This window comes from Corylus avellana, chromosome ca9 (genome assembly GCF_901000735.1).
Source record: "Corylus avellana chromosome ca9, CavTom2PMs-1.0".
Classification (NCBI taxonomy): Eukaryota; Viridiplantae; Streptophyta; class Magnoliopsida; order Fagales; family Betulaceae; genus Corylus; species Corylus avellana.
Window position 1 is genome coordinate 1358725 of NC_081549.1, and position 19158 is coordinate 1377882.

At 34.8% G+C, this 19158-nt stretch overlaps 2 protein-coding genes across 4 annotated transcripts; one reads left to right on the forward strand and one right to left on the reverse strand.

Annotated features, from left to right (window-relative positions):
• Nucleotides 1-10248: 10248 nt before the first annotated feature.
• Nucleotides 10249-12963, forward strand: LOC132192159 (cytochrome P450 76A1-like). Its single transcript, XM_059607411.1, has 2 exons — nucleotides 10249-11262; nucleotides 12122-12963. Exons 1-2 carry the CDS (start codon nucleotides 10369-10371, stop codon nucleotides 12731-12733), a joined length of 1506 nt encoding a protein of 501 aa, XP_059463394.1. The 5' UTR covers nucleotides 10249-10368; the 3' UTR covers nucleotides 12734-12963.
• A 420-nt stretch (nucleotides 12964-13383) lies between these two features.
• LOC132192028 (protein PSK SIMULATOR 1-like) lies at nucleotides 13384-16532 on the reverse strand. 3 transcript variants are annotated; one of them, XR_009441315.1, is made up of 3 exons: nucleotides 16365-16532; nucleotides 13953-15862; nucleotides 13384-13653 (listed from the first exon to the last, which is right to left on the reverse strand). XR_009441315.1 is itself a non-coding variant. In XM_059607212.1 (2 exons), exon 2 carries the CDS (start codon nucleotides 15802-15804, stop codon nucleotides 14086-14088), a length of 1719 nt encoding a protein of 572 aa, XP_059463195.1. In that variant the 5' UTR covers nucleotides 15805-15862; nucleotides 16365-16532; the 3' UTR covers nucleotides 13817-14085. The 3 variants fall into 3 exon arrangements, 1 of the variants encoding a protein (XP_059463195.1); XR_009441314.1 differs by having other exon boundaries at nucleotides 13384-13687; XM_059607212.1 differs by lacking the exon at nucleotides 13384-13653 and having other exon boundaries at nucleotides 13817-15862.
• Nucleotides 16533-19158: the final 2626 nt, after the last annotated feature.

A 19158-nucleotide genomic window follows, 5' to 3' on the forward strand; every position in this document is an offset into this window, starting at 1 on the left:
GATTTACTTCAAAAACAGAATATACCTTGATGGTAACTCTCCTCTTATATCTATGATCATTAGGGAATACCATTCTAGCACCCATGAAGGCTTCCACAAAACTATTCATAGAATAAGGTCAGTATTTTTTTGGGCTGGAATGAGGAGTCAAATTCGGAGTTTTATACAAGAATGCGATGTGTGTCAACGACACAAGGTAGCTACTACTCAACCCAATGGACTATTGCAGCCCTTACCCATTCCGGAAGTAATTTGGACTGACATCTCTATGGATTTCATAGATGGGTTGCCAACCTCCAAGGGTAAGACAACCATATTTGTGGTAGTTGATAGATTGTCAAAGTATGGTCACTTTACTCCAATTAGCCATCCCTATACAGCCCCTGCTGTGGCCCAAGTTTTTTTTGAAAATATTTTCCAGTTGCATGGAATCCCAAAAACTATTGTGTGTGATCGTGATCCGGCTTTCATCAGCTCTTTTTGGAAGGAACTTTTTCGCTTGAATGGAGTACAATTCAATTTCAGTTCTGCTTACCATCCCCAAACCGATGGTCAAACGGAAGTAGTAAATCGCACAATTGAAATGTATTTAAGGTGTTTTACAAGCTCCAAGCAAAGTGATTGGGTTCAGTGGCTGCCATGGGTGAAATTTTGTTATAATACAAGTCTACATTCAGCATTGGGGTGCACTCCTTTTCAAGTCGTCTACGGTAGAGAACCACCTACTTTGTTGTCGTATGTGCCAGGCACTTCAAAGGTAGCAGCAGTGGAACAACTCTTGGTGGATCGCGATGACATTATTAAAGAAGCCAATGAGCATTTGAAAGAAGCACAAGCAAGAATGAAGAAAATCTATGACCAACACCACCAAGAGAGGGAGTTTAATGTGGGGGATTGGGTCTATTTGTGCCTACAACCTTATAGACAAATGTCGGTAGCAGTGAGGAAACACTTGAAGTTGTCTCCTAGATTTTATGGGCCATATCAGATTCTGGAAAAAATGGGGGCTGTTTCTTACAAGCTCAATCTTCCCTCAGGTTCCAAAATACATCATGTTTTCCATGTATCATTGTTGAAGAAGCAAGTGGGGACAACTGTTGTGGTACAAGACACGCTGCCATATGTGGATAATGCAGAGGGAAGGGTGCTGCCAAGACCTAAAATGGCACTGGAGTATCGCACCAGGAAGGGAATTACTGAAGTTTTAGTCCATTGGGAGGGGCTCTCTCCTGCTGATGCAACATGGGAGAATTTCAATGACATGCAGCTTCGGTTTCCATCATTTGTCCTTGAGGACAAGGACAATTTCAAGGGGAAGGGAGTGTTACGTATAAGTGGCTAAGGGTTGGTGGGTGTGTCAACGTAGACAATGCAGTAATTTATTTCCATTAGGAGTCTTATCTTTATTGTTTTAGAGTTCTTATTATTTCCATTAGGAGTCTTATCTTTATTATTTTAGGAGTTCTTATTCTTATCGCTTGAGGAGATCTTATCCTTATTGCTTTAGGAGTCTTATCTTTATTGTTTTAGGAGTTCCTATCTTTATTGCTTTAGGAGTCATAAGTCACACACGTGTGGGACTATATTTCAGTTGTAATTCTATTCTTTAAATACTGCATTGCTATGGAATAAGAAGTCAGTCAAGAATTTATTCAAACTTTGTGTTTGTGGGAGTTTAAGAGCTTCTCGAATTGCTCTACCAAAGGAGGTCCAGGATTCCTCGAAAATCCTACCGCTAGAATTGTTTTGCTTATTTTCTCAATAATAAGGAAGCTAAGGAGAAACGATCCTGGTAATTTTCCAGTTCATAAACCAGTTACGCGCTCGGAGTCCCGAAAACGTAACAGATTTCAAGGCAACGATGAATATAAGTCATATTCTCATATAGATCAAGTTGGAAGGGTTGAAGGTTGGATGGTAGTGGAGTGGGAGCGGAAGAAAGAGGTATGGGGTTATTAGCATGCACTTCGAGTAGTATGAGATCGAATAGTAAACATCATCATCACCAACTTACGTTTTATCGCACATCTCTTAGCCATCATATTTGTCTTGCTCTAGAAATTCTCTTATGTAGACATCCAATAAAAAAACTATTTATTGAGATTAAATCCTTGAATTGTTACCACAATTAAATAACTTGAGACCCATTAAAGTATAAACTGATTCAAAAATAATTTATTTTTAATAATTGTAGCTTTTAGAAATATGAAAATATTATATTAAAATAACTCTTGGTTCAAGTAATGTCCGGCTAGCTAGCTTTTTTTTTTTTTTTTTTTTTTTTGATAAATCATAGTTGCTTATATTGATCAAACATGAAGAGTACAATACTGGTAAAAACATCCATTCAACAAGCCCCAATTTCTCCCTAATGACCCAGAGGACTAACTCTTGGTTCAAGTAAAGTCCGGCTAGCTAGCTAGGAGCATAAGATTTTCCAAGAGGTTTTTTTTTTTTCTTCACGCAATTAATATAGTTGACTTTTGGTATATTAGAAAACTTACATAAAGAACATGTGGAGAGGTATCATCATATCCAAGCTCAGGAAAATTAAAAATAATAATAATAACTTGCATGTATCATTCAATATTTACAACACACTAGATCAAAGCCTCCATTTAAATAGCATTGGTTTAAAATAAGTGTTAAGTTATTAATATTGGGTGTATAAAAGATAAATTATTATACTATTCATTTATGCCAATGGAATATACATGATGAAAATTACAAATGGAAATGAGTTGTCATAATGTCGTACCTACAATAAAAGAGAACTAATAAAAGAACAAACAAATGAATCATTATAATAACAAAGAGGCATTTGAAAAAAAAAATCTACATGCGACTAGTGCGATGTCGCATGATAACTTTTCATGACAAATATCAATGATGACTAGTGTGTCGTCCTAAATTTGTATGCATAAAGTCGATTTTATTAAAAATAAAAAATAAAAAGGGAAACAATTATAAGGGTCTTCTATAACTTCTAATCATAGCAGAAGAGAGGATGGGGAATTATTGGAATACTTTCAAATATTTGGTGAGAAGTGGCCAATTTTGAAACTTAATATGCGCATCAATTTGCATGTCTAAAGGTGTTCGAAGCAGTTCACTTCTTTAGAAAAAGCAATTGTTAGAGGGTGTTTGATATTATTGAGGCATTGGCCCATTCCGAGAAGAGATGTGGTTTGTTGATGGCGAAGACTGACAACAGTGAGTCTCCTTTAAGTATTAGGAATTATGATCTTTTTTTAGTTCATTTAAACTAAATGATATTTAGTTAGTTGTATTGTAAGAGTATTTTTGTTATTTTAAAAAAAAAAAAACAAAAAACAAAAATACTTATTCAATACAACTAACTGAATATTATCATGTTTCAAGTATTGGGGAGGAACAAGCCAATGAAGAGGCCAGATTGACGAGTAATTTTAAATGACCTACTTATGTCCTACTTGTGTTCTACTAAGAATGATGTGGTTATTAAAATCTCCATTGAACTTGTGATTGATCATTATTAAGTTTTGATCCAAGAGTGATTTTAATAGCTACATTATTCTTAGTAAGATACAAGTAAAACACAAGTAGGCCTCCTAAAATTACTCTAGACAGCAAGGCTACATGAGCAGCATCTCTAATTAAGACAATCCCTTGAAGTATCATCAATTAAGGTGACAAGGGATTTCCTGATCCATTATTAATAGGCCGATGATAGAAATTCAACGGCCCAACTGTTGAGTTGCGGATTTGGCTTACATGCTGTTATTTTAATAACAGCATGTATGCTGTAGTTGAATCAACGGTCAAGATTGAATTTTAAAGTTGACTTACTTTTATAAGCATTTAATAAGAGAGAGAAAATGAAAAAGAGATTTTGAAAAATTCAATCTTAACCGTTGATTCAACTACAGTATACATGCTCTTATTTTAATAACAGCATGTAAGCCAAATCCATTGCGTGAAACCAGTTTTTTATGTGTCGCTTTAATAATTAATCATTTCCATCATTAACAGATTGGCGCTAATTGCGTTGCCTAAAACCTAATCCAATAGCCAAACAGCACCAGGATTCCCTAGAAAGCAGGGTTGCAGGATGATTGGCTAGCTAAAGCATCCTGCCCAATACCCACCAACCTGATCCAAACTTTATTATTATTATTATTTTAATGCATGAGCTTATCCCTATTCATATTTCATAATGATTTATTTAACTTAAAAATTATTTGGGATGTTAAGACTACCATTTGTTTCTATTTACACCATCCTTTAGATTGTAGCGTTAAAATTGATGGAAAATTCAACACGATGTGAGTACATGCAAAATTTTAACTTGAACTGCTCAAATTTTATTTTTGTCAAAGCAAAAAATGTAAAGATGATAGAAGAGTAATTTAGGTATTATAAAATTATAAAATTAATTATTTTAATCATCTTTTAACTATCTCCATATCCATATAGTGAATAGATGAATCAAACCATTGAATTTGTATAGGACCCACATAAGTTACAAATCCAATGATTTATTTATTAAATTTGTAAAAAATAAATAAAAATTAAAAAAATGATTGTATAACATGTATCCCATTTAATATCGGTTTTACTGATTGTTGTAAAAAAAAAAAACAAGTCTGAAAACCTATAGGTACTGCCACATAGCCTAATAAAATAAAGGTAGGAGGATGGAGTCCATATATAGCATTGCCATTTCTCCTTCTCATTATATAATTTTTTTTTTTTTTCTAATTTCTTATTATATAATTGATATGATCTTAAAAAAGAATTAATTGAATCTGCTGCTGATCCTGGAACAGGATCTTCTCCGGTCTAGACCAGAAAATATTTAGTTAATGGTCAGGTTCTAGATAGATTCTGAGGCCATAAATGAGACATATGTCCTATTAATAAAAATAAAAATAAAATATTATATATAATTTAAATTTAATTAAAAAATAAAAAAATTTAAAAAATAAAAAAAAATTAAGGGGTGACGGGAGACCACCTCAGCTCCAAGGGTCATGGGATGAATTGAAACATATGTTTATTAATGAAACATATGTCTTATTTATCGCCTCAAAATCTTTCTAAAGAGATCCTGACACATGGTGGCAAAGTTTGCAGTTGGACTTAGCACCGGGCCTTGGGCCCCGGACTAGTAATTATCATCAATTAAGGTGACAAGGGAATTCCTAATCCATTATTAATAGGCCCAACAGTTTCTTGAAACCAGTTTTTTATGCATCGCTTTAATAATTCATTTCCAACATTAATGGCGCTAATTGCGTTGCCTAAAACCTGAATCCAATTGCCAAACAGCAATAGGAATCCCTATGAATTAAGCAAGGTTACAGGATTGGCCATAGCTAAAACCTCTGGACTTTATTATTATTATTAATTTTTTTTTGGAAAATGCTTCATATTCATAATAATTTATTGAAACTTGAATTATTCGGGACTAATATGTTAAATCAGGTTTAATACGTAAAAGATTTAATTAAAATAGAAGATGAATGGAAGAAATAGGGTTTAAATTCAGAACATTTGCTTTGATACTATATTAAATAAACATTTATCCTAAAAGCTTAAACGGGTAAGAAATAGTGAATTTTATTATTTAATTAATATTCCTTTATGGTTTAAATTAAATTTTACAAGTCTAATGATGTATATGTAATTTTAAAAGACGCGACACCATGTACATCATAAAATGCAACAAAATAAAATTTAGACTATAAAATAAATTCGGGTAAAGTCCACTTAACCCCCTCAAACTACTTCCCAAACTATTAATTGCGACAATTTACCTTTCAAACTACCAAAACAATAACAATGTACCCCGATTTTAACAAAATTAAAATACTAAAATTTAATTTTTCTCAAATTTTTAAGGGTATTTTTGTCTTATTTAAATTTCTATAGAGGTAATTTCGTCATTTTGCTAGCATTGGGAGTTACTTGAGGGGGTTAAGTGGACTTTACCCAATAAATTCTCTTTCATTTTTCCTAATCTATGAGAGCAACATGAACCAATCTCATACTTGTCCAGGTGGGATCGATAGCTTAACTTATATGCTACAATTAAATAAGATTTGAAAGTAAAATGAGCCCCAACTCCCAAGCATGCTTGGAAGGCAGCATCTAACTTAATTGCTGCATACTTCATTGTCCCACATACCATGATTAAAAGTTGTTCACAAGGACTTTGGTATCATTTATCAAATGTCCATATATGCTCCAATTGTACCAATCCCTTTGCAAAGTTATAATTATTTTCAATGCATCTCCTTTCTTCATGATATTTTGAAATCCCAATTTCTACTAAATTCTATCACCTTTCAAACCGTCACATTCAGGTTATAAATATGTGGCTTTGTAGTGTGCACATCGATGCCATCACTTTCCCGTCATGATTTATGGCTATTTTCCTCACTCCCATCATCTCAATTTTAGTGTTAAATGATTGCATTTGCATCACTCAAATTTATAAGATTAGTGCAAGTTCTTACTCTAAGTTTGATTTGACACCAGTAAATTGATAAATGAGGATCTTCTTTATTTCGAATTAAACGTAAAAGATTTTAATAGTGTGTATATTACCATATCTTAAATATGGTGTTGTATTATTTAAAAATATTTAAATGAAACCATATACATTATATTAAATGTAATAAAATAAAATAGGGTAAAGTCTACTTAACCCCCTTAAACTATCACCACAATGATAATCTACCCTCAAAACTATTAATTGCGACAATTTACCCCAAAAACTATCAAAACAATGATAATATACCCCCCAATGGTAGCAAAATAACGAAATTACCCATATAGAAATTTTAATCAGACAAAACTACCCTTAAAATTTTGAAGAAAAAAAAATTAAGTTTTAGTATTTTTGTTTTTATTGTAGTTAGGGTAATTTCGTCAATTTGTTAAAATTGAGGATACATTGTCATTGTTTTGGTAGTTTTTGGAGGTAAATTATCTTAATTGATAATTTATGGAATAAATTGTCATTAGAGTGTTAGTTTGAGGGGGTTAAGTAGACTTTACTAATAAAATATTAACAGTAGAATACCTCTCTCTTTATTTCACTTATTTTACTGATTTTAGTAAGTAGGAGAATAGGAGAAAAATTGACAAAGTTTTCCTCCAACCCACTCTATAAAATTAACATGTGTTCTTTTTTTTAATAATATGTAAGATACATATGAGTTTTAAATAAAATATATTTAAGCTTTATCTCTACTATTAAAAAAATATGTGCATCTCACATGTTTAAGAGACATATGTCATTTTTATAAAGTAGATTGAAAAAAATTATTTAAACTCAGTTTAAAGAAAAACTTTATCCGAGAAAAATAGGAACAAAAAATAAAACATTTTCCTTAACTAAAAATTTAGGTGGTTATCGGTCACCCAATTTGAATTCATCGGTAATACATAGGACATATGATGTCAGTTCATCAAGTGTTTTTTTATTTCATTTTTGTATGAATTAACCTGCAAATAATTTATTTATTTATTTGCTTCGTGTGTGAATGAGTTTATCCAAAGAAGATACTGTTTGTCTATGGGTATGTTTGTTAACCCCTCTTGCACTCTGTAGCTTTTTCCACGGCACTGTAGCTTCAACACAACAAGCGCAGCAAGTGGGCAACAGGTCAAGCTACAGTATCCTGGTATTGAAGTTCGTGCTGGCATTAGGGGTACGTTATTATATAAAAGAAGGTACGTTTATATAAAAGGTACCTCCAATTCCTATTCATTAGAGGTACGTTTTCAGTCGGGTGTGTTCCCTTGAGATGACCGTAGAATTAATTAACTTATTTTTAAATACATTATTATATAAAAGAAGTCACCGTCACGTTTCACCTTACAGGGCGGCTGCACATTTTTCAAAGCTGTTTAACGTTTGCGGGGGTGAAGGTTCTCTTCTGCCGCCTCTCTCAGACCAATGTTTTTCTCGCTTCTTTTTTTTTTTTTTTTAATAAGCTCATCCAAAACAAATTACGAAGGACAGCAACAAGGACAACAAACAGAACTAAACGAAAACAAATACAACCTTAACATTATTAAAATAGGAAAAAAAATAAAAATACAAGCTTAAGCTTAAACAATTAAAAAATCTAGGTTATCTACACAAACGACTAACAGCTCAATGCGAAGAAAATTGAAATTTATTTGTGAATGCAACCAATGAAAGTTGCACCATGTAAAATCATTTAGAATAAGAGAATTTTTAAAAATTTAGATCTATATTAGCTTCCGATAAAATTGACGGACTAAAATTAAAATGAACAATGGAAATGGAATATCTTTCACAGAAAAAGAGTTTAAAGCCTAACGGTTTGGGTCAAGTTGAAAGCAACAACACATAACATACATGCATAAAAATTAGTTTAAAAAAAAAAAAAAAAAAAAAAATCTTTACGCCTATAAATCATCAACACCAATAGTGGAGACGACATGAACGCAGAAGCGAGTAAGATTCACATGTGGGCACGTGAAGGCCTAATAGATGTGCATAAGGTGGCGATGGGATGCGAGCTTGCTGGAGAAGACAATGGAGGGGCGCATTGGTGGGTGCGGCTGCCAAAGGATGACATATCGAGCTTCAATAAAGCCAAAACTAAAGCCCATAGCATATCCAAATGGAGATGCGTCACAACGACTCGAGGGATGTAGTAAGGTAACGGCAAAAGGGTTGATGCTACTATTTCTTAAGGAGCTCAAAATAGAATTTTCTTTTTTGGGATTTATGTGTACTGTTTTTAAAATTTAGATTGAGGTGGCAATCTAGCGTAGCGTGTATATGGTCACATATCACTTGAAAAATTAATTGAGGACGAAAGGGGTTATTTAGAAATATTTTGAATCCTAAGGAGTGATTTGATATCTTTTAATTTTAGAGAGCGATTTGATAAAATGTGAAATTTCAATGGTCACTTAAGCTTTTTTTTTTTAAAAAAAAATTAACGCTATATACTACACCCATATTCTACTAGAGTAATGTGCCCGTGCCCTTGTTATATATTATAGTTATGAAACATAAAAGTCAAACTTTGCCAGTTAGGTTGGATAAAGACCCCGTCAAATTTGTTGTCTAAATTGTTACTAATTGGGACCACAAGCTTAAGAAAGCTTGAATAAAGTATTTAATAACCCGTTCACCTATTTTGATAAGTAAATTAGATAGATACTCTAGTTGCAGTGTGAATACCAATTAATCAATCGAGGTGTGATTTAATCACAACTTAAACTTAACTTTAACTAAACTTTTAGACCAAATTTCTCTCTCTCTAGTTTAAGGCTCTCTCTCCTCCACAAACATTTTTTTAAAAAAAAAAAAAAAAAAAAAAAAAAAAAACTTAAGAGAAAAGTTGAGCCAAAATTGAGTTTAAGTTATGCCTTGATCATTTTCCTAATCAAATTGGTGAGTATCCAATCCAGCTGGCAGCAAGGTTCATGAAAAAGAGTAATGCTAAGATCATCGTTTTATCCCCTTTACGCTAATATGGCTTTTAAAATTACTATTCAATTAAAATTTAATAATAATTAATCTAAAATTTAATAATAACTTAAAAAGTCACGTAAGGTGTAAATGTATTGGAAGTTTATCTCTGATTTAATTGGGTGAAGCTAAATACAACGGCACGCTGGCAATTTTTATTTTTTTTAATATTAAAAATAATAATAATAAATAAATAGCTAGGCGTGCTTAGAATCACTGCCCGATTTAATTAGTCGGATAGCATTAAATTTTGCCAGTTTTCAGTACCTTCCGTATCTAACTTTCCTTTAATATAATATACATTCCCTTTTGGATAGACTATCCCGTCAGCGGAAATATTATATATTTGTATTTGTATATTTAAAATAAGCATTTAATTTCCTTCAATATGTGTGTGACCTCAAGCGTACGTACAGCATCCAGAATTCGGCTCAATATATATTTTTTTTTTCTTTTTTTTAAAGGAATAGAGCTACATTTATAGATAGCAAAACATAATTAAGCATAATGCTCTATAGATCCTAGTTTACAGTAAGCATCACCGTATTAAATCTTAGCTCACGACAAAGATGGGCTGCTCATTATTCTTTAGTTAAGGAATCGTTTTAATAATTTTAAGTATTTACATCTCTTCTTTATTTTACTTATTCAGTTAAATATTAATAATAAACCAATAAACTACTCCTCAATTTCAATTAGACAGACAAGTACATGACCAAATATTAGGAACTTTAGTAGATGATTTATTATTATTTTCTTTAATTAATTACAACAACAGTCTATAAATGAGTAAGTAGAAGCATTAGCTTAGCTTAGAAGAAACAATAGGGGAGAGAGAGCAAGAGCAGCTCGTTTTTGACGTCATGGAGTGGCGCTTGCTCATCCTCTTCTTATCAGCTCTACTCCTCTTCATCCGCCGTAGAAAGTCAAGCCTTAATCGCCGGCTTCCTCCAGGGCCACCGGGATGGCCGATCTTCGGCAACATGTTCGATCTTGGAGCAATGCCACACCGCACCCTGGCGGGCCTAAGGCAAAAGTACGGCCCCGTTATATGGCTAAGGTTCGGCGCCAGAAACTCCATGGCAATCCTCTCCGTCGGAGCAGCCACCGAGTTTTTCAAAAACCACGATCTCTCTTTCGCCGAGCGCACCGTCACCGAGACCATGCGCGCCCACAACTACCACCAGGGCTCGTTAGCGCTCGCGCCTTACGGTTCGTACTGGCGTGTGCTGAGGCGGCTTGTAACGGTCGACATGTTAGTCGCCAAGCGCGTGAACGAGTCGGCCGACATACGCAGGAGATGCGTGGACAAAATGTTGTTGTGGATCGAGGAGGAGGCGAGGAAACTTGACGCGCCCTCGCGTGGACTGCACGTGGCGAGGTTTGTTTTCCTCATGACGTTCAATCTCCTCGGAAACCTCATGCTTTCTCGTGACTTGTTGGATCCGCAGTCGAAGGAGGTGTCGGATTTTTTTACGGCGATGATAGCGCTGGCGGAGTGGTCGGGGCATGCGAACATGGCGGACTATTTCCCTTGGCTGCGGTGGCTGGACCCGCAGGGGTTGAGGAGGAACATGGAGAGGGATCTTGGGAAAGCTATGGAGATTGCATCCAAGTTTGTGGAGGAGCGGATAAAGGATAGGCAGGCCGGCGGAGATACGAGGAAGGACTTCCTGGATGTGTTGCTTGAGTTTGAAGGCAATGGAAAAGATGAGCCCATCAAAATTTCTGATAGGGACGTAAATATTTTTATTTTGGTAAGTTTAATTAGTAACCCTCCACTATTCAGTAACGAATCTAATGATACATTTTTCATCCTTATCCTCCACTCATTTGAGTGGGTAGGTAAGAAAAATTAATGAATAGAGGCTATACTTTATAATATTACTTTATATATCATGTTTTTTATTTTATATATATATATAAGAATTGATTAGTTAGGACTTATAAATTAGTATTATGAAATAGTTGTTAGATAAAAATATAATTTTTAGTATTACTCTTATGTGAAAAAAAAAATGCTATGAACCATATTTTTTAGTCTTCTTCTTTTTTTTTTTTTTTCTTTTTTTTTTTTTTAAAAAAAAGACTTATTCAAAGATTGATTGAGACTATTAGTATTGTGAGATAAAAAATGTTATATATAATATTATCTTGTGAAATTAGCAACTTATTATATTAGATTTATGAAATCTAATTTGTTTGGTGAAAAAAATTCTCTCCATTTCTATTGTAGTAGAGAGGATATTGATCGGTTATGCTGCTGCTAGATTGGGACAAATTATAAAAATTCATAATAAGTTAATTTTTCATAACTTAGGGGAACATTTTTTTTTGGAGTCCATCTCAATTTAATTGAGATATTGTTTTAGTTGAATTGAAATTAATTAAGGTATCATTGTTTGGATGAAGAAGGCAAATAGTGGCAAAATGTCTTATAGCTCAATAATGGAAGGATTTGTAAGATCAATGGAGTGATTCATCTGTAAAAAAAATTATAGGAAGTGGGTTCAGGGCTTTTCTTCACCCAACAAATTCTAAATGTTATCGACAAAATTTTGACATGTGTCCAAAAATGTACATAAGAAAGTAATAATAGTTGTATGTTTGATGCAGGAAATATTCTTGGCTGGTTCAGAAACAACAAGCAGCAGTATTGAATGGGCAATGACAGAGCTCCTATGCAATCCTGAGTCGATGATGAAGGCCAAAACCGAGCTGGCGCGAGTAGTCGGACCAAAGCAAAAGGTTGAAGAGAGTGACATCGACAATCTCCCATACTTGCAGGCAGTAATCAAGGAAACACTGCGATTACATCCTCCAATTCCATTCCTAGTCCCACGAAGGGCAATGAAAGACACCGATTTCATGGGGTTTCAGATACCCAAAAACACACAGGTTCTTGTGAATGCTTGGGCAATTGGAAGAGACCCAGATGTCTGGGAAGACCCTTTGGCTTTCAAGCCCGACAGGTTTATGGACACAAAGATTGATTATAAGGGGCAACATTATGAGCTGATCCCGTTTGGCGCTGGGAGAAGAATGTGTGCAGGGGTGCCTTTGGCTCACAGAGTTCTTCACCTTATTTTGGGCTCATTGCTTCACAAATTTGATTGGGAACTCGATGGCAATGTGACTCCAGAAACGATGGACATGAAGGACAACTTGGGCGTAACAGTGCGGAAGTCAGAACCATTGATGGCAGTGCCTAAAACATGTTTTGTATAGACACTGAAGAGTTGGAACCACTTTGTTTAGAAGTCTACTTCTTGAAAAAGTAATGTTAGGTACTAAACTTTCATTTCGTTAGGGTGATGTGATGCTAAATGCTATAATTTCAACCCTTGATCTTTATTTTTTAACAATGACCGATGGGCATTACCACATCAGTCAAATGGGATGAGAATGATATGAACATCTAGTATAAATGTAATGTATTTACCATGGTTGTTTGTACCTTTTCTATCTTACCTTGCCAACCATGTTTTTCCTAGACCATTAATACAATTGTATAATGTAGTCATATCGGGGTCTTTTTAGTGGCGGACACATGTCTCTAACAAAATTTATCTGTCTTCTCTCTCTTAGTTTCTGCTTTTTGCACATGTTATTTTGTTTTATTATTTAACATGATAGCTATCAGAACAAAGGTAACATGGTCTAATGTTGTTTTTGTAATTTATTTCTCATTTTCAATTAAATATTTTTGGTGTTTGGGTTTTGTTTATTGAGTCCTCAAATAAATAAATGTGTTAAAATAATAATTAAATGATTAAATTCATTATTTTCTATCCACTTAAAACTTTTATAATAATGAATTATTTAATATGACATCAAGCTCACTTGAGCAACTCCTCACGCTGCCTTGCAAGAGTATGAAATCATTGCGTTCGTTGGTATTTTCTTAGCTCACACAGTACACCGACAATATCCTCAATACAAATCATAGGGTTGGTTGGTATTTGCTTAGCTCACGCTGAATTCCCTGAAATTTGGGCAAAAATGTTCTACGAAATCCCAATTCTGAAATGACAACTTCACGGGGAAGTGAATCCCCAGACCAGAAACACACGAGTTCAGGAAGACATAAACATTGAGTTCAGAGCTGCGGAACATCAATCAGGGTTGCACGTTGAGTTGATCTATGGCTTCACAAGGTTTTGCAAAAGAGGCAACGTAAGGCTGTGCAGCCACATTAAAAACACGAGAGAAGTAAGGAAAAGAGATGCGATTATGATTGTGCTATCCAGTTGAGGAAGAAACAGAAGATATTGTGTTGAAATTACTCATGTTAAAAGAGTGATTTAAATATGTGAGACAACAGGGAGCTTCATGTTACAATATGAAATATGCTTTACATGAAATGGCAAATTCATCCGCTACATAAACAAATAAAAGAATCTCCAAATCCCTGTAAGAAAAGTTAACTGGAAGCTCAGAACAATACCTTAATAATTGAAGGAATGCCTTCTATGTTCTGAACCCCACCACATCCCATTTGAATGGAACATTTCTCTATATTGATAATGTACATTTTACGACGCCTAGGAGAAAAATCTCTCGTAATTTATAAAACATCATCAGCATTCAGCAATGTCATCCCTATTGGACATATAATCATTATAAACTCTGCAGCCAGCAGGCTCCTGCACATCTTTATCACGACGCTGTCCACCAGTCCTGCAGATATAGTTCAGACCCACAAGAAGCTCGGTGATTGCAGCTTCAGTTTTTGCTTGATTTGCAAAGTAAAGGGTCTGGACCAGCATCACATTTGTTCCAGAAAATGCATCCTGCTTCTCAAAATTCCGCTCAGAATGCCACTTCACCATGTTTAGAGCAAGTGGAACCAGCCATTCCAATATCTGCCCAAGCGCCTGACTCCACTCCACTACTAGGGCAGCATTGTAAACAGATGAGGCCATGGTTCCGGCATACGACTTTAGCCTCGCCCTCAGAGCAGTTCTTATAGTCGTGGGTAACATATTGTACAGAACATCTCTCTTGTCAAGGCCAATTAAGTGAGGTGATGAAGCCAGATCCTCAATCAATAAAATCACATTTGCATAATGGAGAGCTAAAGCAGCATCACCAAGAGTGGATGGGGGTGCGGTCAACAACCTACGCTTATTGAATAACAACAATTTAGAATATATCCTGTCACTGCAAGATAAAGATTCAATATTTGTGTTACTGGTTTTGTCAATACTTTTCATACGAACACCAGTCAACCTCATAGAACTGCTGCCGGTTGGCTTACAGCTCAGCATAACAGGAGATTCGCTTGCAGCATTCATGCACCACCCTTTGAAAGATCCAACATGAGCTAATTGATTGGCTTCCACTTTTAGGTGGTTTCCATGTATGGTCGATGACAAATGACGCTCATGTCGTTGCTTGTCCTTTCTCCTACTCATGTCACCATTTTTTCCTCGCGTTGAAACCGACCTCTCAATAGGTCCTGAATAGAACCCAGGCAGATTATTCTCAGATGGATGAACAGATGAATGCAGAAGAGTGGAAAAGGAATGGCTGCGAGGAAAACATTCAATATTCATAAGCTGAGAATCAGTCATTCGCTCTAAAGAAGGCACTTGATAAGTTCCAAAGACATGCTTCATCCTCTCTAGTATCGTAAAAAGTGATCGCACCAGAAGCCGGGTAACATAATCATAAGTTCTATTCCATGGGGACATCTCTCTCAGATTTCTCACTTCCTGACGATGCCAGATTACCTTCTTCTGAAACTCGAGCACTTTTACCCGGTTTAGCTCGGTATTCTGCATTCTCCTAAGAGTTTGTTCGAGCTCCGCCAGCACTTCCAGCTCTTGTGAAAATTGTGTCATAGAGGCAACAAATCTCTCCATTTTCTTCATCTTCCGCTCCATCTTCTTCCATCTATATTCCCACCCCACCCATTGAAAGCCATTCTGAATAGGGTCATTAACAAAATGTTCAAAATGGTGATACAAAGGGTCTTTGCACCTCTTCCCAAGCCTGGCCACAGACCTTGCCAGAAATACGAAATTCTCAACTATTTCATTCAAGGCAATTTCCATCAGATAATCATCATCCTCGGATAAAAGCTTCTTAAGCCCAATCGAGTTCACAATCTCTTTCCTCAACCTATGAACCTCCTTATCACTCAAGCATTGCCATAAATTAACCACCTTCAACATCAAGCTAGCAACTTCAAACGCCAAAATTTCAATCCCCCCCTTTTCAGCATCTGACACACCCTTCCATGGAATCCACCTCATACTACCAAACCACGACTCAATCCCACTCTCACCCCCCATTAGAATGCATACACTTCAAACCTAACCAATCTAAAAGTTCAAAAAGAAACCTCAATTCCTGTAAATCAAGCACGTAACAAAAAAATTAGAAAGTCAAAAAGTTAGAATATGGGAATTTATGCTACAGTGACAAAGTCAATTGCATCTAAGGATCAGAAAGGAGAATGAAAAGTGAGAAAATTTATGCTGGACTAACCCCATTCTCAGCAGCAAAATTTAATACAAAAACTAAAAATGGGCGCCGGAGAAAAAAGAAAAAAGAAAAAAAAAGAAGCCCTTATGCTAAACATAACCCTCGTTTGGTTTCCCAGAAAACAGATGAAAAAGAAGACACAATTATCTAACCCAGCTGAGTTGAGCTCGCTTTAGGTCCTATACATTTCAAATACCCAAATTTCATTTATTTTCTTGGAAATCTTCCTACATTTTCTCAGCCAACAAACGAATCACCAAGCCAAATCTCAGTCAAAATCACCTATTTTTAAAACCCATAACGAATAACTAAATACCAGTCAAGTCAAAGAACCATGAGTGAGTGAGTGAGACAAAGAATAACTTACCGTTGAGACGAAAGAACACTGAGACGTGCGTACTACCAACTATCTGAAGCAACATTGACCTCAAGAAGAAAGAGAAGAAGAAGAAGAAGAGGGTGGGGGAAGGTGGGTGCGCAGATTTGTTATACGGAGAAAGGATAGCAAAGGGACAAGTCCATATAGTGTAGAAAATCTGTCAAACCGAGGTGAGACTATCGGATTATTTCAGGTTTATGCTTTCGCATATTACGGTGATTATAATACTGGCGTAGAACTGTCGTTTCGGGTCGATGGGCTTTGTAGTTTTGTGTTGTAAAAGTTGCAACCTTCGTTTATCCGCGTCGTTCGGCTTTGTCGTTTCGGGTCGGTATGCAAATTCCTCTTCTTCTTTTTTCCTTTCTCTCTATAGAAGCTTACCGTAAATCCCAACAGGCCAGAGCTCAAAAAATAGGAATGAAATCATAAACAAAAAAAAATGCAAATGCAACCCAATAAAATTTTTGCCACGGCACATACTGGTAATGAATACTACCATCGAGAATACGAATACCCTATCAAATATCTAAATAGACTTTCTAAAAAGCCAGTGTTTCCTAAATATTATTTCTGTTTATAAATTCATGTAATTTAGTTTTGTAACCGACGTGACAAATATAAAGTTGTATACAACAAAGCACTTTCCTTTCCATATGTATCTATTTTTATTCACCATTTAATAAAAAATATCTACTTTATTTTGTTTGCTTGTGAGAGGATCCGGGTTTTGTAGTTTTGTATTATAGGCTGCATGTGATCAGTGTTTAGCTGCTCGAGTGTTTTTGCCTTGGTGGGATGGATGGATGTCATGTGTGTGTTTAATTATTCGTGCATTTTGATTAATTAATTAGTCAATTTTTTTGTTCGTTTGTAAGATGATTTCTTGTCCAGCATTGGGAGTTTCAGAGTTTGGCCCTTTGCCTTTGGAAAGGCGAATGGGCAATCTAATTAAGGATATGCTTTCTTACAACTGTCCTCAGCTCAACAAGTTTATAGTTATTAGGACTCTGTAGGAGTATATATCACTGTTTACATCATTTTCATACTCTTTTCATTGTTTTTTATTTTTAGTGACGGCCCGTCACTTAAAGTACACGTCACGTCAATCGGCAAAAACAGAACTAAAGGGGGTTTGTGTGGGCCATGGCTCCCTTCCCCAACCCTACCTTTAAACAAAATTATTAAGATATATTTTTAATCTTTAAATTTGTTAAAAAAAAAAGAAAGAAGCATTTTTCTTTTTATTCTGGCTCATGTAATTTTTTTATTTTTTATACAGTCAGGCCTCTTTAAAATTGAATTTTTAGTTTCATCCCTCTTTATCAGCGGATGAAACATGTCTAATAAATATATGTAAAAAATAGCACTACTCATCATATCTAATAGGGTATGTTAAATCATCACTTAAAAAATCTAAGTTGATAGAAAAATGTACAAATATAATAATTTAATTAATATTTTATCACTGTATTGAATCTATTCACCTTTAATTGAAATAAAAAATAAATAACATAAATAAAATTTAAAGAATTAAATCACCCCTTATCCTAAAACTATACCCCTATAAATGACATTTGGCGGCCCAACGGGCAACAAGAAAGGTGGATGGGACAACTATGGCAAAACATGAAGACTTCAGTCTTGAGTCTACAAATGGAGCCAAAAACCAAGCAACTACTTCTTGTGTTTTGTTTTACTCCTTGACCGGTTCTTCAAGTCCAAACAACATGAAAAGATGACTTTCTCTCTCTCTCTCTCTCTCTCTCTCCTTCTAATTACATGACAAGATGACTTTGGTTACTTACCAGTTTTATAGTTCAAACAATGTATCTTTGGTCTCTTTTATTTAATGGTCAAATGCTAAGCATATCAATTATTTTAATATCAATGTATTAATTGAATTTGTATTCAATTGTGAATCTCATCCTTCGGCACAATTAGTTTTGCGATCTCTCCAAATGGCATTAGAGCATTAGAATTGGACTAGTCAAAAGTCTAGCCAAATTCATTTTAAAACTCACTATTTTTATGTATTTTTATCATCTTGCTTTTCAAAATGGTTCTTTACTCTATTAAAATATTAATTTCATATTCAATTTTTTATTTTAACTAATATCTCTCTTTATGAACCACGCAAAAACTCCCAATATGGTCGAAACAAACTTACAAACTCTCACCACCGATTTCATCCGTGCTTGTAAGATTGTGTGAATCAAACTGAGTTTTCTAGTTTCAAGTAAGAGAAAGAGTGTTAAAATATTAATTTATAATATGTATTAAATTCTTAATTTCTTACTTAAGCTTTTGAAATAAAAGATAATTTAACAAATAAGCCCAAAATATTAGCCATAAACAAATTATTTTTTCCCAACAATTATGGATTAGTTTGAAACAAGAAAGACGGTGTGAAAGTATCTGTCCGGATCTTTTGAGGTCCGGTCCCTTCTAATATGGGCTGGCCTATCCTATAAATCTAAAAAGCCAACATTGCTAATTTCTTTAACTAATAATTCTCAATAGCCCATATCTAACCTCATAATTCCCGCTTTATAAGGAGCACGAGTACTATCAAAGGAAGGTCGTTGGTACCTTAGAGCATTCCCAATGGAAGAGCCAAATGTTACTTTTATCTAGAATAGCTCTTCAAATGTTCAAAAAACCTCCCACATTGGATGAGCCAAAAACATATGTAAAATACATATTTGATTAGAAGAGCTAAAAAAAAAGTTAAATGTAGCAGCACTTTTTAAGGGAGCCATTTTATTTTTTAGTGTTTCTCTCT

Bases quoted from the DNA above. Each gene is read 5' to 3' on its own strand.
- LOC132192159 (XM_059607411.1), top strand. From the start codon at position 10,369: ATGGAGTGGCGCTTGCTCATCCTCTTCTTATCAGCTCTACTCCTCTTC. The intron at 11,263-12,121 runs GTAAGTTTAATT...TGTTTGATGCAG, and splicing joins ACGTAAATATTTTTATTTTG to GAAATATTCTTGGCTGGTTC.
- LOC132192028 (XM_059607212.1), bottom strand. From the start codon at position 15,804: ATGGGGGGTGAGAGTGGGATTGAGTCGTGGTTTGGTAGTATGAGGTGG.